The sequence below is a fragment of the Homalodisca vitripennis genome, chromosome 8, assembly GCF_021130785.1.
Source record: "Homalodisca vitripennis isolate AUS2020 chromosome 8, UT_GWSS_2.1, whole genome shotgun sequence".
Lineage (NCBI taxonomy): Eukaryota > Metazoa > Arthropoda > Insecta > Hemiptera > Cicadellidae > Homalodisca > Homalodisca vitripennis.
Window position 1 is genome coordinate 128,787,683 of NC_060214.1, and position 27,238 is coordinate 128,814,920.

General features: G+C 37.8%; 2 protein-coding genes across 5 annotated transcripts in view; one reads left to right on the top strand and one right to left on the bottom strand.

Moving 5' to 3' along the window:
* The window catches only part of LOC124368394 (alpha-tocopherol transfer protein-like), a 69,022-nt gene that overhangs the window by 15,589 nt on the left and 26,195 nt on the right, over nucleotides 1-27,238 (bottom strand). Inside the window, exons 2-3 of one of the 2 annotated variants that reach the window (XM_046825701.1) lie at nucleotides 20,689-20,809; nucleotides 17,125-17,278 (exon numbers count right to left, since the gene is read on the bottom strand). In XM_046825701.1, the coding sequence (XP_046681657.1) occupies nucleotides 17,125-17,278; nucleotides 20,689-20,806 (272 nt within the window). In that variant the 5' untranslated portion in view covers nucleotides 20,807-20,809. Of the gene's footprint in view, nucleotides 1-17,124; nucleotides 17,511-20,688; nucleotides 20,810-27,238 lie in introns of those variants that run through there. The other variant, XM_046825700.1, reaches the window with a different exon arrangement.
* LOC124368393 lies at nucleotides 302-27,183 on the top strand. 3 transcript variants are annotated; one of them, XM_046825698.1, is made up of 4 exons: nucleotides 302-440; nucleotides 1,002-1,992; nucleotides 3,605-3,939; nucleotides 27,046-27,183. In XM_046825698.1, exons 2-3 carry the CDS (start codon nucleotides 1,048-1,050, stop codon nucleotides 3,857-3,859), a joined length of 1,200 nt encoding a protein of 399 aa, XP_046681654.1. In that variant the 5' UTR covers nucleotides 302-440; nucleotides 1,002-1,047; the 3' UTR covers nucleotides 3,860-3,939; nucleotides 27,046-27,183. The 3 variants fall into 3 exon arrangements, with proteins under 3 accessions (XP_046681654.1, XP_046681653.1, XP_046681655.1); XM_046825697.1 differs by lacking the exon at nucleotides 27,046-27,183 and adding an exon at nucleotides 5,815-5,984; XM_046825699.1 differs by lacking the exon at nucleotides 27,046-27,183 and having other exon boundaries at nucleotides 1,002-2,105; nucleotides 3,605-3,736.

Consider the following 27,238-nt stretch of genomic DNA (forward strand, 5'->3'; position numbering starts at 1 on the left):
TGCCGCCCACGTCTACAGAAAAGTCCCATTGATTAAATCTCACCACCAACTTAAGATGATGACGTAACTACGAATGTATTGTAAGGCGTACATAATTGAAGGATTGTGATAAGTGAGTAAGGTTAGTAGCTGATTTCGACTGATTATACCATTGTCAATAGTCACTATACTGCTGGGCAATTTAAATACAGCCTCCAATGACGAAGTGACTGGCTTCACTACCCAATGTGACCTTGACAACACAACTTACAGCTTAGCCACCTCGAGTTCCCCAGAATATGAATCACATGTTCCACTCATAACACACGAAGACGAGTTTGTAACTCCCAGATAACCGTAACCTCACACAACATGTCCAAAATTCGAAGTGCCAATTTCCGATTTTACCGACAGCAAACTTGATATTCTTACAGACACATTAGTCTCACATATGATGTAGTGTAAGTTCAAGTTAATTTTGCCGATAGACTTATGTGCTTAGAAACATTGTTGGTCTCATTAGTTATGTTTGAAGTAGTATCAAGAGGTATTTGCCTTTGTATTATAGGTAGCGAATTATTCTCGTACTGTATAAACCTGCCAGAGCCACTTATAGTGTAAAACAGACAAGAAGGTAGTTAAAACTGGAGTCGAGGTTTAGCTCATATTAGAAATTATAATCAAATGTCCGGTGGTAAACTACACACCAAAGCTATTATTATACATAATTTATGCAAGAGTATTATACACTATTTCATCAATCAAAATGCTGAATAGATAACTTTGTATAAAGTTTGTTTCTTGTTAGAATCTAAGTTTGGAGTCAGATCAGGTCAAGTGGTTACAATAATGGTTAGGTATGGAACAGAACTGTTGATATGGAACCGAAACAATTCCAATCTCTGGGTAGATCACCTGAGTAGGCCTTATCATAAAATAACATTCAAACACGAAACAGTATTATAGGGGCACGAGAATAAAATGTTGATCATTTGTAATCTAATATTCAAGCTTTATTCCAGGCACAGAATACCCACAACGGCCAACATTTGGTGTCCCCCTTTGGACATGTGGAAGAACCAGAAGAAAGTTCCCAAACAGAAGAATAATCGAGGGAAGCGTTCTTCTTTTGACAACGAACCGAGCACTCCTTCCAAGAAGAGCGCCGGAGAACCAAAGAATGGAGGACCAAAAGGGGTTCAGCGAGGAAAAAGTGGTCCGAACTGTGGGAAGGGAAAGGCTAACACGGTGGGAAAACACCGGAAAGATATTAAGGTAGTCATACGAAAAATACAAAGGTTGATGCCTTCGGTGGAAAAGGCGATTAACTCCACTGACGCCTACGAACGAGGAGTAACCGGATGTGAAGCGTGCGAGATGGGACAGGAAGGCTACAAGAAGATGATGCAACAGATCAAGATAATAGAAGGAATAGTAAGCGAGGTTGTCGAAAAAGAACAGAGGGAGTTGTTAGATGCAGATGACGACGAAGAAAGTGACGAAAATGACAGGAATACAAAGAAGCCGTCGGAGAAGAACAAGGAAATAACATGTTCCGTGATGTTCCAAATGTATTGTGAAAAGGGGGTGAGCAAACATAACCTAAAGTGTTTGTTGGTGACTTTGCAGAAAATGATGGGAGACACAATAGCACAGATTTGTTTCGTGAAAGCGAGAAAACTTGGAGGCGAAGAACGTTTTAGACATTTTGATATCTCCATCTCTGATCTGAATCTATTGAGGTACCAGTTGACCGGTTTGACAGACGATATCATCTCGTTGATCAAGAAGCCCACGGAAGAAAAGAACCAGGAGGGAATAATCTGTGTAGCGTGTGTCAAAGAAAAGACGACTGGATGTTCGGAAAGACTCAGAGAAGTATTACAGACCGGAAAAAGTCTGAAATTGGTGAAGAATGAAGACACAGACCGTAAAAGCAAGTGTTGCCACAGATCCTATCCTCACATACACGCTCATGTGCATGGCAAACCTATCGTCTTCAAGTATTCAATGGTAAGTGAGGTAGTTTGAACCACACTGACCGCGAAGCCAAGTGTTGCCACAGGTGTTAACTTCACATCCACGTTCATGTGCATGGCAAACCTATCGTCTTCAAGTATTCAATGGTAAGTGAGGTAGTTTGAACCACACTGACCGCGAAGCCAAGTGTTGCCACAGGTGTTAACTTCACATCCACGTTCATGTGCATGGCAAACCTATCGTCTTCAAATATTCAATGGCAAGGGAGATATTTTGGATTTTTTATGTTCCTTAGTGTGGGATAAAACGTTTGTGAAGAGAATTTAATATTAAATAGTAGAATATACGCAATAACTATTTTTAATCCTATTTAAAGCACTTTGAACTTAAATGTCAGGCCACTCATACCAGAAAACATTAGAACAGTTATATGTTATAATCAAACATTTATATGCCTTATAACCAAAGAAAGGAAGAAACACGGAAGTTACTCAGGAACAGTGTTTTAACTTCGATCCTAATACGTATCAGTAGGAAATCTGCTTGTAGCAATATTAATCCATATAGGTCCAGAGTTAGTGTGGATCTTCTAGGCGTACAACGGTATGTTAATTAACTAATTAACACACATCAGGTCAGATTCTGGGTTAATAATAACATGTTATAGTAGACTTTGCATGCCTAGAATTTGGGGTGGTGGTTCTGTAGATCAGGAGATCTCATCCTTTTTAAAACTACGACCTCCTTTTTGTGTCTGGAATTTTAACGACTCCGACCATAAATTGCAATTGGAGGAGGGGGGGGGTGGGTCGAGGCGTTTAATACCACTAAATAAATAGGGCTCGAAGCATGTGAAATGCTGTGGTTTTGTTGTATGATATTCCCTCATTAAATATTTATTCTTCGACTAATAAAAAGACGACAGTAACACCGATAATATACAGGCTCTAACGTGCAAACGAAATCAAAATATGATATTTTTGATCGCGTTTAAAGCCTGCGGACGAGCACGATCAGCATATGCTATCTCATGAACTACGGCATGGTGCCGATGACTTGGTCTTCTGTCTACTCATTCTCAACTCTCAACTTGTAAGTTTCTTATTCTTCATGTGTTTATGTTGCTGTTTTGAGTGAGTTAAACGTTGCAAAGAATACATTTTCCAAAAGAAATGCTCCGTGGAAATACTACAAATCTTATTTGATGTTTGGGCGCTTGGAAATAAGCCGCAGTGCAGTGTGCTCTGAATCAATGAAACCATCGAGAATGTTACGTCACCTGGTAACGAAACATCGTATACTCAAGGATAAACCGGTAAGCTTTTTTGAACAAAAACGTAGCTTTTCTTCTTCTGCAACACTTCCGTGACCCATGATGTAGCCTTTTGCGAACCCCTCCTCTCCTCGGGAGTCACGGTCACCAGGTTGAGAACCCCTTGCTCGAGATGATACACTTAAAATTATAAATTTTATTGATTAGAGGAATTTACCTGACAAAAGAACATAAACTCAACTTATGTTTTAGAAGCAACAAGTTGTACGTTTTAGTTTTAATGTGTTAAAGATAATATCAACGGATGAAATAATTATACTTATGGCAGCATCAGTAAATGCATCTATTTTATAGCAGACTGGTCTTTTTCAGCCGCCAGAACCTCAACAGTCCAGGGGGATCGAGGCACAAAATAATAAAGCGTTAGAGGTAGACGAATATGAGATAAAATCAGAAGAATATGGAACGAAAAAAGACAAAATTGAGGCACAGAGGGGCAAAAAACGGGGAAGATGGAAGGAAGCAAAGAATGGAGAGACAGACGAAAATAACGCAGAAAATGATGAAAGTGAGTTGCCGGAAGACGAATACGAGCACAGGGAGTCGGACTGGACACACAGGGAGTAGAAACGAGCTGCAAGAGGTATTGCAACAGAAGATATGCAACCACAGCCTACTTAATCGATTTTCTCTCTACAAGTATTTGAGTAAGTAATTTAGGGGTAACTTCAATCTTTCCAAAATAGCTAAAAAGTAGGAAACCACAACGTTATACGCATCCTTTTTTAACACTTAAAACACCGTCAGTTCCTTATCAGTGTACAGCAGAGAGGGGTTAAAGCTCAATACATTGCACGATGTTTGTTTTTGTCCTCGTGAGAAAAAAATAAAACCGTAGGTGTTTTAAAATGATACAACGATCTGGAGACGCAAGATTGCAATTGATTTTGTTTCAAACGTTGAGGTTTGGGATGCATCAATTGCAAAATGCTGATAACGGTTATACAACAAAATATAAAAATAGTCCGCCTCATTTGGAAGAGGTAGGTAGATTCTTTGGTAACTCAAAGATTATAGATTTATTCTCATTGAATTTACGTACACACAATATCTTAAAACCAGTTCGAGATACAAAAAAGTGGTCTCAGGAAAAGTTTAGGAAACTGTATGAGTATTCTAGAAACTTTTAATTTTTTAAGTGCATAAATAACGGAGTTGTGATTTTTATAAAGTTCGAACAGCCGCCATATTGAAACGAAATGGTGTACCAAGAAGGCCAAACAGCTTGGCTGAGATATTTATAAGGCCAATGTTTGTTGAAACTTTCTACTCGTATTAGTTTAGGTTCTTTCGGGACATTTATGGTTTCTATATTTAAGTCTATATATAGAAACCACGTAGATAAGTCTATATTTAAAAATGTTGTTACGGGGGTGGTTCTGATCTCTGGTCCTGTTCGGTGAAGTTATGCACAAGTTTCATATTTAAACATGTTGTTACGGGGGTGGTTCTGATCTCTGGTCCTGTTCGGTGAAGTTATGCACAAGTTTCATATTTAAACATGTTGTTACGGGGGTGGTTCTGATCTCTGGTCCTGTTCGGTGAAGTTATGCACAAGTTTCATATTTAAACATGTTGTTACGGGGGTGGTTCTGATCTCTGGTCCTGTTCGGTGAAGTTATGCACAAGTTTCATATTTAAACATGTTGTTACGGGGGTGGTTCTGATCTCTGGTCCTGTTCGGTGAAGTTATGCACAAGTTTCATATTTAAACATGTTGTTACGGGGGTGGTTCTGATCTCTGGTCCTGTTCGGTGAAGTTATGCACAAGTTTCATATTTAAAAAATGTTGTTACGGGGGTGGTTCTGATCTCTGGTCCTGTTCGGTGAAGTTATGCACAAGTTTCATATTTAAACATGTTGTTACGGGGGTGGTTCTGATCTCTGGTCCTGTTCGGTGAAGTTATGCACAAGTTTCTGTAAGTACTACAATGAGAACAATTGCAATAGACTACCTGATAGAAAATATACCAAATAGTGGTGTAGATTTTACCTAAAAATTGTATGTATTTGTGTCCCAATATTTAGGATTTCAGTCCCAAAGCGGATCTACGAGAAACAATATATTTTTATTCATCAGGATATTTGCTTTATTTTACTGTGGAAGTAACTTTAAGGCGTACTTCTGCATGAAACAGCCATTGTTATCTACTAATATGTCCGTTATAATTATAAGTTGTGAGTGTTACTAGCTGATGTCATGCGCAACAAGGACCAGAGCTACGTTGCACTCTTTGTCTCCGATTTAGATGCGTTCGCAAGGTCTGAGCTGGTAAATAAATGTGAAGTACATAATTTTGGAATACAATCTTGGTTATTCTAATTTTTGTAACTTAATTAAATTTGAAATGCCGGCATTGACTGAATCCGAGCATACAGATGAATTATATTATATATTTCCTTATAACATATTTATTGTTAGAAAATGTGCAATAAAAAGAAGTGTTGATTTATTTTTCTCCATACCGATAATAATGCACACATAATTATTTATGCAAGTAAAAAAATGGTTCTGTTTCCAGGTTCGGTGGTCTTTTCTGAGAAGCAAAATAAAATTATCTAAGGACTAAACATTAATACTGCAGAATTACACCGAATACAAAAATAAATATAGTTATAATTCACAAAAAATGTATATTTTTCTCATTAAATAAATTAAAATCAAGGCTACATCTTATGAATGATGTCAAAAGTTTTTTTTATTTTAGTGTCACAAGTAGTGTGGAGGGTCGATGAAAAATGTAACTAAACAATTATTCATATAGATAACGTTTGCATTGGTTCTAGATGAAAATATATTCTTCATGAAACGTGTTTTAATATAATATGTATATTTAAAAACCGGCTCATTTAAAAACGTTATTAATATCTCATTTACTGTGTTTTTATCCTATTACAAACCAATTTAAATACTTTTTCGGTGACCAGTGCCAATATTTTGTTTTAAATTCATCATTATTAAAATTCCCATTCAACAAATTTCTAGAGGACAAACTATATATTCTTAGAATCTTATTTTTACAAACGATAAGTTGAAGATTGTAACCTGTTAATTAAAATTCTTCGAATGAAAAGAAATTTATCGATAACAAGGAGAATTGGAGAAGCAATCCCATAATAAAGATCAACATAGTTATTTCATTAAACCAACGAAGTGTGTAATTAGTTATTCTCGCAGTAATCGGATGAACGATTTTTAGCTCCAAGCCATACAATTAGTATTTAATTAAGAATATAATTAGGAGACGTGTAATTTGTATGGTTATTAAATTAATACGAGCGTTTTATTGTTCAACACTCATTTGGCTTCATTAACAGATTTTTTCAAATTAACTTTGAACATTCTCTCCAATTGAATTTATCTATTTATGGAAAAACTCTAAAGGCTTTAAAATGCAGGTTTAAAAATAGTTTTGCTATAAAAAGTAATTAAGAGCCAAAGTATATTTTAAAAATTCAAAATTTTAAGTTTAAAAATATGTGTGGAACAGTACACAGGAAGCAGCTTTAACTCTGCCTCTATGGATGTCTCAAAAACGAATAAATTTACAGGAAAGGTGAATTCTGTACAACAACTTTTTAGAGACAGTTAAAAATATGAATCAAGAATTGAAAAATTTGACTTGGGGTTGTGGATGGAACAAAAGGGATGAACATGCCAAATATTCTTTGTACAGCAAACGTTATTAGCTTATCACACTTAGAACTAAGTATAGAATACCTTAATAATAATTATATTACCGTCCGCGTACTATGAGATACGGAAACTCGCAATATTTAGCCAGATTTAATATTTATTTACAAGTTTAAAGGTTTTTAGTGTGGAAATCTACAAACATATTACCTCTGAAAAATCTATCGTTTTAACGTTACTAATATACTTCTAAAACAACACTCGCCGTTATTAGGTAAAGTTCTATTAAAGTTCTCACTAAGAACTAGGTTGAGTGTTTGTTCAATGCAAGCTAGCACTCTGCTTTCTAACAATTAGATGTGAGAAAACATTAGATCGACGATGTCAGCCAGTTGAAGGGGACCTGTCAGTGCCTATCTCGCCCATGTTAAATTACACATATTGTGGTACACTTTTCTCAGCAACTAATGCATAGAACCTCATGAAATTTTAACCTGATGTCGTATAGTTCTTAAAAAATAATAATAAGGAATATAAATAGTTTTGGTAGCATGGGTTTTTTTTTTTAATGTCATGTATTTTAATATCAAATAAATAAATCAATACAATTAAATTGAAAACTCTTATAAAAACTTCATATTTATTCAAATCTTCTAGAAAAAGCTTATTATTGTTGCTAATAATACTATAAATAACTTGTGAAAGTTTCATAAAAAACCAATAAATACTTTAGGAAATATTGGTACCTAAGTAATAAAAATACACAACTTTCGGAAATTCAAAAATAAAAAAAATTATTGATTATAACTCACAATAATCGAACTTATATCCACTAATGAGCACCATATCCATAGTCTGGATCATCGGATACTTGTTCATTGTCTTGAAGTCTTCTTTTTACATTTAGTCTTGCCGCACGAGCCCTTTTTTCAATTTCTTTCATAGCCTGTTCAGCTTCGTAGACCCGTTTCAAATCTTGACGTTTTAGTCCCCCACAATACAGTTTGCACCAGATTTTCCACATACCTTTTCCATAACTTTTGCCTTTCCTAAAAATCCCTCATTATAACATATAACAGCATCATACACTCCATTTTTTCAATGTTTCTAATCCAACAAAATTATTTTTTGAAACTCGCGTCCAAATCATATTATTGAATGATTCATTCTGATTTTGTGTTTTTTTTCCATGGACACATTTTTTTTTAGCAAGGTAGGATTAGCTAAGTCTTGATAGATGGGCTTGATTACTTCCATGATTGTAGATGGTATATTGTTCTTTGGTAATGGTGGTTCAACATTCAATTCTTTACTTCGATTATACTTACACCACGAAGTTGTGCCTGCTGGGCATAGGCCGTGCTGAGGTTTGTCTGCAGTAGACAACTTATGAAAATAAAGTAGCCCATACTGCTTGTTTCATCTTATCTACATCATCACAGTTCTGTCTAATGGCTGTTCCATAATAAGTTTGTAGCTCTGTTATTATATTATCAGTCAACCTTCCTTTTCCTGATAAAGGCTTGCCATCGGGTAATGTTACACCCTTGTACTTTTCCTTCAGTCTTCGGAGCCTACCACCCATACGTTTCTGGATATGTCCAATTACATTCAAGTTTCTGTATTGTAATATCAGGTCCATACGGTTTTACTATTGTTTACAACCTCAAAGGCTTTACTGTCTCCGTCGCCTAAGTAATTCACATAACGTGTAGGAATATTACCTTTGTCAGAGCGCTCATATATTTTGACAACACCATTTATTTTCCATCCCTCCACTGGTTCCTCTATAATTAGCAAGACATCCTTCATGGCTAAGAACTTGCTTACCCTTACAAATATTGCAATACTTAGACATACACTCAACATCAAGTACCTTACTCGTATCTACACTTGTCACGGTGACCACACCATTCAATGATGAGTGACCTCTCTTCTGCCAGGTTCCGTCGAATATTACGCTAAGATCACTGTTATCGTCATTTTCATTTACAGCTTCTCTTTTTTGCAATTTGCATGCTTTCTTTAGCTACTTCAGAAATACATTTACTCAGTTCTTTATTGTAACTATCAAATCTCAAGGGGGGTTGGGGTAAGTTCATTACCGAACAAAATGTCTGTGCCGCTGAACGTCCTTTGCCGATACTTCTCATCGCATACACTAACCTAATGTTGTTTTCAAAACAACCACTTTCAGTTTTTTCAGAAGTCATAAAATCTACATTAGCATCACAGTTATTGCATATGAGTGATAATCTAGACACTATTCCTTTCCGTTTTTCTGGATATTCAAACAGTTTCTAATGAAAGTTCAGAGAAACACTGATTACAAACCGCAAATTTTGACAGTTGTTTGTTTAGTATTGAAATATTTACTAAAACATTACCATCCTTGAAATTATGTCCATAATACTCAGGCTCTTCTGCACATAGTTTTATATTCTTGAGCTTCTTTGCTGAAGAACTTGGTATACTAGGCCTACCTTCATTGACAGGCATAGGCCTATTGCTATGAAAAAGATTCACTGCTAGTAGAGCTACTTACATTATTTGGAAGAAGAACAACTATTTACACTATTATTTACAACACTACTATTTACACTATTATTTACAACACTACTATTTGTTTTAGTTTTTGAAATATTACGCCTTTTTCCAAACTTTTTTAGTCTAGCCATCTCTCAAAAACACTAAGACAATAAACAGTAAATATTATTCAAAACAACAATTTGACTTACAATTTTGAGGTTATGTTTTCTAACTGGATTGTAGCTGAAATAAAAACAGCTGATTGCAATGATCCAAAAAATGCTTTATGTAGATTTCATCCATAACACTGTATACTATATGAAGTGGCCAACATATGTCATTTTCGGCTTCGTGTACTCTTAGTAATAAAACTAATTTTTAATGTGAATAAGTGCACAGAATAACATGTTTTTGGTATCAATGTATTCAGGAAGAGCTACTGAATTAAAATAAAAATAATTTTTTGTTTTAAATTTGTTTTTTTTCACTGACAGGTCCCTGAAGAAGCTTGATGCTTTAGTGTCGGACATCGCCCTGGCAGCGCCACGGCGTAGTTAGCCAACATACGGTTGATTGAAATTCCAAGAACGACCGAACGATCATCACAGACTACTAAATCGCAGTTGGAAGGTGTGGCATGGTTACAGTTTATAGGTCGATGTCTAATTTAGGTACTAAACAAGAAGGGATAGATTTTGAAATTAGACTTTTGTGTTTACGTAATTTGTTTTTAGGCGGCAGTACCTATGACCAGGTTGAGATACCCATGTACCCCAGTAAGTATTATGACATGGTAAGTGTAATGTGTGTCAACTGTAGACTATGGTAAGGAAGTGTGCTATGAACGTAATTGGTATCTTAGTAAGCACCAATAATCAATAGCTCAACAAGCAATGGTACCTGAGCTAGTCCTGGGCACCAAACCACAGATATCCTGACGTTAACTCTATTGTGAAAGTGAGTTTAGCTCCAGTTCACCTCCATTGTAGTGCAGATTCTGGTATCAGACGTGATTTCTGGAATCTGGAGTCATGTTTGTCGAAGAAGGTCCAACAAGAGAAGCTCAAAATTAACTTTTTACATCATTTCGATAAGAGAGACACAAAGACTAAAAATATAGTGTAATATAGGTGAAGAGGTATTCTAATTGTTTCTAGTTCTGAGCATCTTCGTCGCCGACTTTGTTTAGATATCTTCTGACGAACATGACTCCAGATTCCACGAGGAAAGTCTGTGACAGCGTCATAGGTGAGGAGGAAAGTGAACTGGAGCTAAACTCAATATTCAAATTGATTTAAGCCTTCCCACTATAGTTATGTTAACTCGATTGTTGGCATTCTGATATCCATTTCCCCATGTTGGAATCCGCCTTTTTATTAACAAAATCAGTCAGTTTTGTGTTACCCAAAGATTAGCACGATCGTTAGACGATAAAAAACGGATTTCAGCATATGAAGGATTCCATCTTTGAGATCGAACTTCCAATTTGTTAGCTACATAACTCGCCATCGATCTTTTTGCCGGAATGATGTTGTGATTGAAGGAAATGGTTGTTACCACAATCATGCGTTAAGGAAAACAGGCGTGTCAGTTTTTGCATCGTAGCACTTTATTATTATAATTCTTCTTGTGCGCGGGCCTATCACAGAGTCATGCAGACCCGATTTCTCCTAGAAACTCAAGCATATATTTCATTATATATTTGAGTGCATGTTTCTATGTGTTAACTTATTAAAATAAACAAAAAAACTTTCCTTATTTCAATTATCTTGGGTTTTATTAACCATCCAAACACGAATACATGATTGTAGTTTAGAGGAAATAATGTACATAAATTCAATTTTTTAATTTTCTTTCCTTGCTTGACATAATTTGTTTCTAGTGCATATAAAAGAGAAAAAAATATAAAAGCTTTAAATATCCTTATAGTTGATATAGTTATTTAAAGTTGTATAAAGAATAAAATTGTAGACTCCAGTCTACAATCACTGATAACTATTCGTGATAAGGTTATTTTTTTATTTTTCCGGGAACATAAGCGGGAGAAGGGAAGATAGGGAAACAGTAGAGGAAGCAAATGACAGGAAGACTGACGGCAACTGTACAAATAAACTTCAAAATAAGTTGAAAAACACAGGAATTTTAAAGGTATCAAACTAACTGCAATAGATTTCAAAAATCTCATCCTGGAGCCAAGATTAGTATATAACATTCGTAGGTGCGAGACGAATTAGTTGATTATTTCCATAGTATATAAAGTACCGGTTTTCTAAACTCTCAGGAGTATATCGAAAAACATTTATACAGAATCTGTGACCGATAATTTGCCGTTTAGAAGAGGTAACTTCGAGTGTGAAGTCATTGACACTTTGTAGGATCAAGAGACAAAGGAGGATAATATGAGTGTATGCAGCAGACACAGAAAATGTTTTGGTATTTTGTAGTTTAAATACAAAATACAACACAGTAGTTTCAAAGTTCAAAGGTTAACTGGAAACAGAACTACAGGTTACAGATAGCATAGCTACTAAATTGCTAAACCGCTCGTTTATAATAACAAAATACAACACAGTAGTTTCAAAGTTCAAAGGTTAACTGGAAACAGAACAACAGGTTACAGATAGCATAGCTACTAAATTGCTAAACCGCTCGTTTATAATAACAAAATACAACACAGTAGTTTCAAAGTTCAAAGGTTAACTGGAAACAGAACTACAGGTTACAGATAGCATAGCTACTAAATTGCTAAACCGCTCGTTTATAATAACAAAATACAACACAGTAGTTTCAAAGTTCAAAGGTTAACTGGAAACAGAACAACAGGTTACAGATAGCATAGCTACTAAATTGTAGCTAAATGTAAATTGGTTTCGGACTTCCAGTAGAGAATTCCTAAATAGCAAATTTTACCAGCGTACGCGCGCTATATTGTTAACACAGTTAACATTTAGAAATATTTTGGCTACTCTGTGGAGGGTCATCTTCAGTTAGCACGAGTTAGATATTGCACGCTCAGCGACAACTATAAATCGGGTATTTACCAGCGTACGCGCGCTATATTGTTAACACAGTTAACATTTAGAAATATTTTGGCTACTCTGTGGAGGGTCATCTTCAGTTAGCACGAGTTAGATATTGCACGCTCAGCGACAACTATAAATCGGGTATTTACCAGCGTACGCGCGCTATATTGTTAACACAGTTAACATTTAGAAATATTTTGGCTACTCTGTGGAGGGTCATCTTCAGTTAGCACGAGTTAGATATTGCACGCTCAGCGACAACTATAAATCGGGTATTTACCAGCGTACGCGCGCTATATTGTTAACACAGTTAACATTTAGAAATATTTTGGCTACTCTGTGGAGGGTCATCTTCAGTTAGCACGAGTTAGATATTGCACGCTCAGCGACAACTATAAATCGGGTATTTACCAGCGTACGCGCGCTATATTGTTAACACAGTTAACATTTTGAAATATTTTGGCTACTCTGTGGAGGGTCATCTTCAGTTAGCACGAGTTAGATATTGCACGCTCAGCGACAACTATAAATCGGGTATTTACCAGCGTACGCGCGCTATATTGTTAACACAGTTAACATTTAGAAATATTTTGGCTACTCTGTGGAGGGTCATCTTCAGTTAGCACGAGTTAGATATTGCACGCTCAGCGACAACTATAAATCGGGTATTTACCAGCGTACGCGCGCTATATTGTTAACACAGTTAACATTTTGAAATATTTTGGCTACTCTGTGGAGGGTCATCTTCAGTTAGCACGAGTTAGATATTGCACGCTCAGCGACAACTATAAAACTATTATAGCAAGAACACCTGATGCGAGGCAGCTGCTGTAAGCTAGACACTCGGTGCTGATGTTCGCAGACTCAGCACGGCGTCAGCACTGGCCGTGGCCAACGTCCGTAGCTATCACGCTGAACTGTTTACTCGATAATTACCGACCACTTCCAGTGAAATGTTTGTTAATAGCGAATCTTATAAAGATAATATGCATCTTAATAAAACGTGTACGTCTTCGTATACATCGAAATTGTAAAACCAATGTCATTAAAATATAATTTCGAGTTTCATCAAATGTATTCTTAGAGAAACCAATTTTTATGAATAAAAGTAAATATATAAAACCATCAATATTGAATTTCTTAATGATTAATATATATATGCAGACCACAAAAGGATTTGGTCTTATTAAAAGAATATATATTTAATATTTTACAAACGGTTTTTCATCTATGTTTCAATTCTTGGTCGATTCGCTAACGTATCTGGTTACCGAGAGACTTTAAAATATGCTACGTATGGTAACCACATGCAGGATACTGACTAGCTGTGTGATCCACAAGGAGCGTCAGTACCTGAGTGAGAGACTAACATACCGGGGAGAGGTCTCACAGCGAAGTACCTGAGTGAGAGACTAACATACCGGGGAGAGGTCTCACAGCGAAGTACCTGAGTGAGAGACTAACATACCGGGGAGAGGTCTCACAGCGAAGTACCTGAGTGAGAGACTAACATACCGGGGAGAGGTCTCACAGCGAAGTACCTGAGTGAGAGACTAACATACCGGGGAGAGGTCTCACAGCGAAGTACCTGAGTGAGAGACTAACATACCGGGGAGAGGTCTCACAGCGAAGTACCTGAATGAGAGACTAACATACCGGGGAGAGGTCTCACAGCGAAGTACCTGAGTGAGAGACTAACATACCGCGGAGAGGTCTCACAGCGAAGTACCTGAGTGAGAGACTAACATACTGGGGAGAGGTCTCACAGCGAAGTACCTGAATGAGAGACTAACATACCGGGGAGAGGTCTCACAGCGAAGTACCTGAATGAGAGACTAACATACCGGGGAGAGGTCTCACAGCGAAGTACCTGAGTGAGAGACTAACATACTGGGGAGAGGTCTCACAGCGAAGTACCTGAGTGAGAGACTAACATACCGGGGAGAGGTCTCACAGCGAAGTACCTGAGTGAGAGACTAACATACCGGGGAGAGGTCTCACAGCGAAGTACCTGAGTGAGAGACTAACATACCGGGGAGAGGTCTCACAGCGAAGTACCTGAGTGAGAGACTAACATACCGGGGAGAGGTCTCACAGCGAAGTACCTGAGTGAGAGACTAACATACCGGGGAGAGGTCTCACAGCGAAGTACCTGAGTGAGAGACTAACATACCGGGGAGAGGTCTCACAGCGAAGTACCTGAATGAGAGACTAACATACCGGGGAGAGGTCTCACAGCGAAGTACCTGAGTGAGAGACTAACATACCGGGGAGAGGTCTCACAGCGAAGTACCTGAGTGAGAGACTAACATACCGGGGAGAGGTCTCACAGCGAAGTACCTGAGTGAGAGACTAACATACCGGGGAGAGGTCTCACAGCGAAGTACCTGAGTGAGAGACTAACATACCGGGGAGAGGTCTCACAGCGAAGTACCCGGCATGATCGGGAGCGTCACTTTCCCAGAGTGACAAGGGAGATCGGAAGGAGAGGTTTCTTATTCTTTGGCCCGACGGTGTACAATTTCCTCACTGCATGTTTTAAAGAGAACAAAAAATCAGTGTGCCTGAGAAACTCACGAATTAATAAAGAGATTTTTATTAATTTATATCCTGAATGCAGCGTTGAAACGAGTGTTTGTGTAAAATTATTGCAAACCGATCGACATCAACATCACCACTGCCGACATCAACATCACCACTGCCGACATCAACAAAATTTCCTCTTGTCAGACACAATTTGCTCCAATTAGTAACCTAACATACACCAGAGGAGTTTTAATTCTACATTTATCGCCTTCGCAGTCTGGAATTTGGCAAAGATATTTTACCAGTGAAGAATATAAGAATAGATTTAGGGGAGTAAAAAATAAATGCAACCTCTAAAGAGAATGCAGTAGGGATGTTGTCTCGTCTACCAGCTGCAGGCCTTGATTTAGTTTTGAGGCGGAGACTACAAACGTTATTCTGACTTAGGTGTACGTTCGTCTGTCGTCTGTCCGTTCGTTTGTTTACTGACATTCAACGTTAAGAATGATGACGATTTGAGTAAAATACATGTTATGTTGTTTAAGAATTGTTATAACCGTCCCGTTCGGTAGACTAGTATCCGGACTTTAGTAATTCCTGTAATTAAATTTAATATGAGAGGAAGTAGTGGGTGTCTTACGCCAGTGGAATTTGAAAAGTTGGCATATTTACTGGTAAGCTGACCAAACACAACTTGTAGCCTAAGGTAGTCGAATTGCATGCTCTAGTAATGAGAACCAGATGTGTCAGGGTAAGGGAGTCCACTGAAGGAGGCCGTATACAAGGCCGTCATAAACTACTTTATCATATATCAGCATTTGATATGTCAGGTCAAAGTGAGTTAGAATATTATATGTAACATAGTACTATCATGCTTAGTGTACCGCCTGTTTGTGTTAACCTAAAAGTATTTTACTATTCTTATGTAATTGTTTTAGAGGTCTCTAATTTTTAAGTCATTGCACTTGCCACCAATTTGAAACCTGAGATGATATTTATCCAAAACCTTTTATAAAAACAGGTCTTAATAAGACAATATTTTCGGAAAAATTCTGATCTTATACCTTGATTAAACTTAAAAATATAAAGTTTTTTAAAAAAGAAAAAGAGACAAAAAGTAAAATAAGCAAGATCTCTGTACCTATTTTAAGTGACTTTATTTTACTTTTTTCCTCTTGAAAAATCAAATAATAAGGTTTGAAGGAATAATTTATGGACATTATGTAGTAAACCTTTAGTTTTAAACGGAATATATATGATTGTAATTTTAAAAATATTGTTATATTTATCAGTTAGCAAATAATTGTATTACACGTTGGCTTCATTGGTGTGAAAGACTAAACTGTAACAGAGAACTTGAGACGAACATATCGCAGGGTCCAGGACATATTTACGGTATCTACTTTGTAGACTGCCTCAGAATCAGTGTTAGAAGTTGGAATTAGACAATTAGCGTTAAAATCTTAATTATCTGGTAACTTATCCGAATGACACATATATGTCATGTACTGTAATACGTAATGTATTTATTTAGTATGAAATTCAGCGTATACCATACAAAATTGCAACCAGTGGCGTATATAGAAATTATTGCGGAGGGGTTGGCACACTGGGCGGTTTTGGGGGTTTAAAATACCCTCCAAAAACAGGGACTCGGGAATATTCTCCCGAAACATCGTTGAGCTTTCAGGTGTCATTAATGTGTTCTAGCTTAAGAAACTAGTGGGCGCAACTTTAATATTTGTCTAAAAATTTTGGCGAAGGGGTTTAAACCCTCTAAGCCCCCTCTTATGTACGCCCAAAGATAAAGCTGAAGTGTCTAGTACTTCCGTATTTTAAAACAACTACACATATGCTTGCTGTGTTTCTAAGTTTATAAAAGAAATTTCATTGACTAGTCTCGTAATAAGATGGTATAACCTAACGTAAAACACTGTGGAGTACGTGGAAAAGGGAATTTTAGGGGTTTAACTTATTCTGAAATAGTAATTTCCATCTATAAATCTTTGAATTCGTCAAGCGTATGATTTAATCAAACTATTGCTTAGAATATACGAAGGTAAGAATGTATATTGCCACAAATCCCCTGACCCCTGTGAAGATAATGCAGTACTACTTACTACATGGTCTTCCACAGCTCCTTCAGCTTGGACCAGTCGCGGCCGCCGAAGAGATCCATGCATTGTGCCCGGACTGTGTAGTAGTTGTCTATCGTCTCCTTGGTGCGTTCCCCCGAATAGTAGCAGCTGTGCAGGAACATGATTATGTGTTCATCTGGGAACATGGGAACACCCTATAGTTAAAGATACCAACAGTCCCTGACTGTGTAGTAGTTGTCTATCGTCTCCTTGGTGCGTTCCCCCGAATAGTAGCAGCTGTGCAGGAACATGATTATGTGTTCATCTGGGAACATGGGAACACCCTATAGTTAAAGATACCAACAGTCCCTGACTGTGTAGTAGTTGTCTATCGTCTCCTTGGTGCGTTCCCCCGAATAGTAGCAGCTGTGCAGGAACATGATTATGTGTTCATCTGGGAACATGGGAACACCCTATAGTTAAAGATACCAACAGTCCCTGACTGTGTAGTAGTTGTTTATCGTCTCCTTGGTGCGTTCCTCCGAATAGTAGCAGCTGTGCAGGAACATGATTATGTGTTCATCTGGGAACATGGGAACACCCTATAGTTAAAGATACCAACAGTCCCTGACTGTGTAGTAGTTGTCTATCGTCTCCTTGGTGCGTTCCTCCGAATAGTAGCAGCTGTGCAGGAACATGATTATGTGTTCATCTGGGAACATGGGAACACCCTATAGTTAAAGATACCAACAGTCCCTCACTGTGTAGTAGTTGTCTATCGTCTCCTTGGTGCGTTCCTCCGAATAGTAGCAGCTGTGCAGGAACATGATTATGTGTTCATCTGGGAACATGGGAACACCCTATAGTTAAAGATACCAACAGTCCCTCACTGTGTAGTAGTTGTCTATCGTCTCCTTGGTGCGTTCCCCCGAATAGTAGCAACTGTGCAGGAACATGATTATGTGTTCATCTGGGAACATGGGAACACCCTATAGTTAAAGATACCAACAGTCCCTGACTGTAGTAGTAGTGTCTATCGTCTTGTGAGATACCAACATGTAATACCAACAGTCCCTGACTGTGTAGTAGTTGTCTATCGTCTCCTTGGTGCGTTCCCCGAATAGTAGCAGCTGTGCAGGAACATGATTATGTGTTCATCTGGGAACATGGGAACACCCTATAGTTAAAGATACCAACAGTCCCTGACTGTGTAGTAGTTGTCTATCGTCTCCTTGGTGCGTTCCCCCGAATAGTAGCAGCTGTGCAGGAACATGATTATGTGTTCATCTGGGAACATGGGAACACCCTATAGTTAAAGATACCAACAGTCCCTGACTGTGTAGTAGTTGTCTATCGTCTCCTTGGTGCGTTCCCCCGAATAGTAGCAGCTGTGCAGGAACATGATTATGTGTTCATCTGGGAACATGGGAACACCCTATAGTTAAAGATACCAACAGTCCCTGACTGTGTAGTAGTTGTCTATCGTCTCCTTGGTGCGTTCCCCCGAATAGTAGCAGCTGTGCAGGAACATGATTATGTGTTCATCTGGGAACATGGGAACACCCTATAGTTAAAGATACCAACAGTCCCTGACTGTGTAGTAGTTGTCTATCGTCTCCTTGGTGCGTTCCCCCGAATAGTAGCAGCTGTGCAGGAACATGATTATGTGTTCATCTGGGAACATGGGAACACCCTATAGTTAAAGATACCAACAGTCCCTGACTGTGTAGTAGTTGTCTATCGTCTCCTTGGTGCGTTCCCCCGAATAGTAGCAGCTGTGCAGGAACATGATTATGTGTTCATCTGGGAACATGGGAACACCCTATAGTTAAAGATACCAACAGTCCCTGACTGTGTAGTAGTTGTCTATCGTCTCCTTGGTGCGTTCCCCCGAATAGTAGCAGCTGTGCAGGAACATGATTATGTGTTCATCTCAGATGGAACATGTCATCTGGGAACATGGGAACACCCTATAGTTAAAGATACCAACAGTCCCTGACTGTGTAGTAGTTGTCTATCGTCTCCTTGGTGCGTTCCCCGAATAGTAGCAGCTGTGCAGGAACATGATTATGTGTTCATCTGGGAACATGGGAACACCCTATAGTTAAAGATACCAACAGTCCCTGACTGTGTAGTAGTTGTCTATCGTCTCCTTGGTGCGTTCCCCCGAATAGTAGCAGCTGTGCAGGAACATGATTATGTGTTCATCTGGGAACATGGGAACACCCTATAGTTAAAGATACCAACAGTCCCTGACTGTGTAGTAGTTGTCTATCGTCTCCTTGGTGCGTTCCCCCGAATAGTAGCAGCTGTGCAGGAACATGATTATGTGTTCATCTGGGAACATGGGAACACCCTATAGTTAAAGATACCAACAGTCCCTGACTGTGTAGTAGTTGTCTATCGTCTCCTTGGTGCGTTCCCCCGAATAGTAGCAGCTGTGCAGGAACATGATTATGTGTTCATCTGGGAACATGGGAACACCCTATAGTTAAAGATACCAACAGTCCCTGACTGTGTAGTAGTTGTCTATCGTCTCCTTGGTGCGTTCCCCCGAATAGTAGCAGCTGTGCAGGAACATGATTATGTGTTCATCTGGGAACATGGGAACACCCTATAGTTAAAGATACCAACAGTCCCTGACTGTGTAGTAGTTGTCTATCGTCTCCTTGGTGCGTTCCCCCGAATAGTAGCAGCTGTGCAGGAACATGATTATGTGTTCATCTGGGAACATGGGAACACCCTATAGTTAAAGATACCAACAGTCCCTGACTGTGTAGTAGTTGTCTATCGTCTCCTTGGTGCGTTCCCCCGAATAGTAGCAGCTGTGCAGGAACATGATTATGTGTTCATCTGGGAACATGGGAACACCCTATAGTTAAAGATACCAACAGTCCCTGACTGTGTAGTAGTTGTCTATCGTCTCCTTGGTGCGTTCCCCCGAATAGTAGCAGCTGTGCAGGAACATGATTATGTGTTCATCTGGGAACATGGGAACACCCTATAGTTAAAGATACCAACAGTCCCTGACTGTGTAGTAGTTGTCTATCGTCTCCTTGGTGCGTTCCCCCGAATAGTAGCAGCTGTGCAGGAACATGATTATGTGTTCATCTGGGAACATGGGAACACCCTATAGTTAAAGATACCAACAGTCCCTGACTGTGTAGTAGTTGTCTATCGTCTCCTTGGTGCGTTCCCCGAATAGTAGCAGCTGTGCAGGAACATGATTATGTGTTCATCTGGGAACATGGGAACACCCTATAGTTAAAGATACCAACAGTCCCTGACTGTGTAGTAGTTGTCTATCGTCTCCTTGGTGCGTTCCCCGAATAGTAGCAGCTGTGCAGGAACATGATTATGTGTTCATCTGGGAACATGGGAACACCCTATAGTTAAAGATACCAACAGTCCCTGACTGTGTAGTAGTTGTCTATCGTCTCCTTGGTGCGTTCCCCCGAATAGTAGCAGCTGTGCAGGAACATGATTATGTGTTCATCTGGGAACATGGGAACACCCTATAGTTCCTTGTCTTGTACTACTTTAACAAAATACAGTTTTCATAACTTATTTTAACAAACAGTAGAAATTGTCAAAGATTGGTCTTACCTGTAAGTTTGGGAAGGTGAGGCTGATGGACGAGCCAGTTGCGAATGTTTTGTACATCCATTTCTTTCCCTTTCGGTACTTCCACTTTCTTCCGCAAAAAGGGATGACGCGTCTTCATTTTCTGCAATACAAAATCATGGGTTAATATAGTGATTAGCTTTTACATAGCACTATTTGGACCAAGATAGTAGTAGGTTTTAAGTCATTTTTATGCATTCCATTTCTTAAACCCGACGTCGAGGGTAGTTTTCAAGCCTCGAAACGTAGGCTACCGTTTTACGTTTTGCATCATATAACGATGGAAAATTTCCGAAATCTTCTATCCTTTCAAGATTCAACACATTATGATTCTTCCATGAGGATTCACTTATGGCTGCTTTATACATATCAGTTGAACCTACACCGGGTACAGCAACAGCCAATGAGTCATTTATGTACGGGCAACCCTGTGAATGTCCAGAAGCGGCACATCACTAACCACAAATGTCGAGATATCGGGGTAAAAGTGTTGACCGACAGGTCTAGTCTACTGCAGAGCATGAGTGGGTTGGAGTGGATGGAGCTCCCTTGTGTTAAAGGCTGTGGCTAGTCTGGACATGAGGGGATGCTGTCCCCTGTCCACTCTGTCTGGAGAGGCTGGATCAGAGCTGCTCTCCCCTTCTTCTTAGATCACTTGACGGAGATATACAGTCCGCTATCCTTCTCATGGGTTCTCGACAGGAGGCGGTCACTATCTTCAACCTTATCCCTCGTGAATATCTGTCACGCCGGTCTCAAGATCGAACGCCTTTTATGACTGAGTGCAATAGATATATTACTGCCACTTGTCCTATGTGAATATCGGAGGCAGTACTGATCAAAGTTTGCAATTAAAGTAAGACATAAATATGAATGTACTCCCCGAGAATTAAGCGGGCGGAGCTACGGTGATGGCAGTAACAGCTGATCCTGGTAATGACTAGGATCCGACGTTTATTGTCTGGGAAGTACTGTGGAGTGACGGTGCTGTGATAAATTAGCGTCGAAAATGCGTCAAAAGCCAATTAATGAGTGACGTAGGGGACAAGGTCGTCGCCCGGAAGATCGTGGTTAATGACAACGGCGGTCCTGGGCGTCCTTGACAGGGAGGAGGAAGAGTGACGAACCTGCGGCCCAGGATCTGAGCCCCGCCTGTCCAGCAGCTGGTAACCGACCTTTCATTCACTATTTCTGACATGGTTGGTCACAGCGTTTTGGTTGCACTTATTTTAATTCATTATCACAATCTGTTTTTATTGATGTACAGAAATATTAATAAATTAAATATAAATAAAATTAATGATTTCTGTATGTATAAGATTCACTTAAGACATTTACAACGCATTTTTGGAATGCTAACTCGTTGGTGGATTAGGTTAAGATTTTGATACAATTGTGGATTTTGTTCATACTGTACCTAAGGAAGGATATTTGAAACGCGTCTCTTTATGCATAGATTTAGTGAAAAACATCACACATTAAATCATTCATATGGTTTTTAGCTCCAAACTAAAACAGTTGGTAATTTTAAAATGTCTTTTTTATACCAATTTGGCAATTTTTAAAATTAGATTTAGATCACAATAATGTTGGTTTGTTTATAGAAATACAATACGTTCTTGTATCTATTAAACTTACAAACTAAACTATTTATGGTAAAATATTCATGATACACTTATAAAGTCACCTTTATTTAAGTCATCTGATCATAACCAAGAAGTTAATGAGTTGTGTTTACAATTACAAAGCTTATTAGTAAGCTCATTATTAACAATAGCCTATTATCTTGAGAATGTTGGGCTTGGAATCTCAATTAATGACGTGTGTATGGCTATTATTCACGCGTCTTGTGACGGGATAAATGTATCATTTGGTATTTTAATCTTTTTATGCAACCTTCCTACTTCCATTCATTCATTTATCCGTATACGGTAATACTGTACACTGTACACCCTTTCACACTTTGCAGCAAGATATGAGATGCCTATGATTTAAAATCGTATGATTTCTAACAGTAAATAAAAAACCCAACCATATTTCACATGATATAAAAATATACATACAAAAGGATGTCTAAAATGTCTGGAAACATGTTAATATTTGTATATACAGTAGCATGTATAGCATGTATATTAACAAACGGTGCACGATGTTCTACGGGTACCTTAACTATGTTTTATGCAATATCCAACTCACCCTATACCGGGTAGACGCTGACGGCCCATGAGATGTGTAATGGAAATATTAAATGCAATCCTTAGTCAATATGATATAATTTTGAAGCCATGTATTATTAGAAAACAATTATTTTTGTAAAATTTGTAATTCAAGACGGATGATTCAAAAGGATAAAAATGTTTCCGAAATTTGTCAGCGATATGTGTTACAAATAGTATTACACTAGGCACTGAACTGCCACTGAACACTTTTTGCACTTGAAGAAGAGAGTAGGTACCAATCCGAAACGTCGTGATATACTTGGTTTACATAAAACGGTGATAAATGTCCAAAATCCCATTAGAATATAATACCGCAAACGCTTTATTCATTACAAAATGGTGGCTGAAATTATATATACATAGTGATTAATTAGCGTTTTTCAAAGCGGGTTTTTAACGTTTCTACTGGTTTACTATTAGCAAACTTTCGTATCTCGCTGCAAAACAGAATTCCTTCTACTGAAAATAAGTATGAATCAGCATTGGACTCACTTTTGCCGTTACGAAATGTCAGTGAATAAGGCATTTTCTGTGTTCAAGTAAATCAACAAATCGTTAAGAAATCCTTCGTATAGTTCACTTTCCCACTTTCTCGTATTAATAGACACGACATAATTAGTAGTCCGGACCACTGCACGTAGGATTGTCCTTGCCTCCAGGTACTCCACTGCAGACAAAACAAGCTTTACTCTCCCCCAGCCTCGACCTCGTGACCTCCAGCAATGTGAGTGTGTACTGTATAGAGCTTTAAACACGTTATTTCACAAATTCCTTGTTACATAAAATGATATATATCCTCAGCATCCAATGTAAAAGGCCTTTCAAGTAAATGGGAATGTGGGTTGAAATTTCCAATGAAAATATCCTGTCTCGCTTTCTTTAATTCTGTTGTATTCGGGCTGAATAAATCTGGAATACATACATGTATTCTGCCGAGCGGTACAGTCCGTTATTTGTTGTTTATTCAAAAATTTACTTGAGTTGGGTTTTATCACTGGAATTTCGATTGGTTATTTATCTTTATACAACACAAGTCCACCTAAATAATAATTTGAAAAATATTTCCCGTTGGAAAAAATAATAATGTTACGTAAAATATTACACAAAACATTTTATTCAACCCAAAAACTTCAGAATCAAACATTTCCCCTTCATTTGCGAAGATTTTTTTTGTTTAATTCTGTACATTTTAATGAAGATTAGCATAAGTACTACAGAATTCCTGCCAATTTAAAGTTGATAAATGAATTAAAAAGTACCATTTAATAAGAACAAGTTACAATTGAGACTTTGTCCATTTATCATCTATATGTTATCTGGAAAATACACCTGTTTATTTATTAAACTTTTTTGGCAACATCCACCAGTTGCATTCCTTACCTCTCTTTTCCTCCACAATGTTTAATCTTTAGTCTTCCGTTGATCAGTTAATAAGTTTAGAATTTTGTTAGGACAAGGTTGTACAATTTACTGTACGGTTTTGATATTTAACTTAATAAAATCTGATTTGTAACAAAATATCCCATCATCTGACCTTGCAGCACCTCATGTCCCTCAACTGTAAATGTCGTGACTCATGTACGTCCGAAAGCATTTAATATCGAAAATTCTTTGACAATTTATATCTTAACGATAGCTGTAGTATACAAAGTTTAGTTAGTAAAATTAAAACTATGGAAGTATATATTTTTAGTTTACAGTGGATGATGGATGATTTGAAAGGATAATAGATTTCGAAATTTATTGAAATATGAATTATCGCCTTGATTTGGTTCCCAAAGATTGAAACGCTAGTGTGTTTTTATTTTGTTTTTTCCTCACTGCAGCTTTTAGCAGTTTTATTAAAATGCAAGCAACGTTGTTATTGATAGATGAATTTCCAAAATATATTATTTTTCAAAATGTGCTTTTAGGCATTTAATAAATAATTTAACATATAAATGTTTTGCTGATCTTCTATCTAAAAGATATGTCAAGATCTTGATTGATGCAATAAAACACGAATAAATACAACTATGTCCTACTTTATGTCTAAAAATTACTTATAATTTTATTATTTGCGGGTTTTAACTCCAACATAAAGTATTGAACAAGCAGCGCGTATAATTGTGGAAGATATCGTATTCTTGTCATTGGGTACTACCGAGAGAATCAGCGGAATATACAAGTTATCACTCGTCATGTTGACGAGTTGTGTGTCCTACATCGCTTCCAGGCTCTCGAGTAAAAAATAATATCAATGGTTTACCACTAGTCCTACCGAGAGAATCAGCGGAATATACAAGTTATCACTCGTCATGTTGACGAGTTGTGTGTCCTACATCGCTTCCAGGCTCTCGAGTAAAAATAATATCAATGGTTTACCACTAGTCCTACCGAGAGAATCAGCGGAATATACAAGTTATCACTCGTCATGTTGACGAGTTGTGTGTCCTACATCGCTTCCAGGCTCTCGAGTAAAAATAATATCAATGGTTTACCACTAGTCCTACCGAGAGAATCAGCGGAATATACAAGTTATCACTCGTCATGTTATGACGAGTTGACGAGTTGTGTGTCCTACATCGCTTCCAGGCTCTCGAGTAAAAATAATATCAATGGTTTACCACTAGTCCTACCGAGAGAATCAGCGGAATATACAAGTTATCACTCGTCATGTTGACGAGTTGTGTGTCCTACATCGCTTCCAGGCTCTCGAGTAAAAATAATATCAATTGTTTACCACTAGTTTATGGATTGCAGGAACCGTTGCCGCCACACGTGATTCTCTCGGCTCTATCATGTTTGTCTTCGTGTGTACAGTGCTAGTGTGGCTGAATCTACGTAAATAAGAAACATTTAAAGAGGGGACGCGAGGTTGGCTGAACATATTGGCTGGAATTTAATAACAAAATAAATAAGGAACGTATTATTTGGGTTGAAGTTAACAGTATAGGAAAATCTATATTATAATTGATCTGAAACAAAACAGTTTCTGTAAAGGTATGTCCTGTAGAGGTCTGTAGAGGTATACACAATCGTCCAGCTCTCTGTCTGCATCTATATTTCTATATTTTAGATTATCAAACATATCTCTTTGACTTCTGGAGGTACCAGCTACTGACTGGTATGGCCTCTTTTGTGCGTAGTATCAAGTTTCTAATTGTATGATAAAAGTATGATAAAATTGATCAAAATAAGCAAAAAAGTTCATATGAAGATGTAACCTAAAACCTTAGTTCTTTGAGTTTTGAATTGGTAGTACAGTAAATATATTATACCTCTAAGACCATTAAGCTAAAAAACTAAAATATAGAACAATTATTATAATAATATTGTTTGTTATATATTTCAAAATTGTGGTAAATTAAATGTTTTTTTTTTTTTTAAATGCCAAATGTACTAAAAACGTATAATTTAAAGTTTAATTAAAAAATAATACTAAGATAAAAATGTTATTCCTCAGGCACATGTGTGCAGTGTGCGTTCTATCAGCTACGTTTTCCGGTTCACACTGTGTTTAAAACACAATTAAAATCGTCAAGGTGAATCCCAAATTCAAGGCCGAAATATTACAGATTTTAGTTGTGTAAGCAATTGTTCAACGTGTTGTGAACGGGAAATGGCGAATAATAGTAAACAAATCCAAATTGTATCAATTATAATGTGGACAACAATATGTGGGAAATAAACTTGTAATGTTGAGTTTAGCTGTAGATCACAAGATAAAAAAGGAATCCTGTTATATTGTAGTATCTAAACGAAATGATATGGCACCACACTCACAGATGTAACAAATTATACCTACAATGTGATTTCTAAATTATTCCTTGTTCTGTTTCAATAGAAGTCATTCCATTGGATTTAGCGTGTGAAATGTCATTTTGCGTGGTTCTTAGGAAATTACAACCAGTTACCCATTTTCATGAAATCTGGCATAAAACATTAAACAGACACTATTAAAAAATAATGATATGCGTTTAACAATGTGAGTCAGTAATACTGCAAACCAGTAACTACTCCAAATTTGAAGTTTTAAAAGAAGTAGCAAATTTAAAATTATGTAACTAACTTGCAGTTATCCAGATAAAATAAAGTTGGAAAATTGATAAAACATAAATAAATACTATACATATTTCAGACTCATAAAGAAGAGCCATCTTCTCGTGGTGCACTGCACTAACAAGAACAGCCTGTCGGCACTCAACGCTCAGCATATTCCCGCAACACAACGAGCACACCTCGGCGGATGCCCAAGTGCAGGTAACATATGGTTCACTGCACTAACCAGAGCAGCCTGTCGGCACTCAACGCTCAGCATACTCCCGCAACAC

Coding starts and splice junctions, on each gene's coding strand:
- LOC124368393 (XM_046825698.1), top strand. CDS start 1,048: ATGTGGAAGAACCAGAAGAAAGTTCCCAAACAGAAGAATAATCGAGGG. Junction 1,993..3,604: donor TCGTCTTCAAGTATTCAATG/GTAAGTGAGGTA, acceptor GGTCTTTTTCAG/CCGCCAGAACCTCAACAGTC.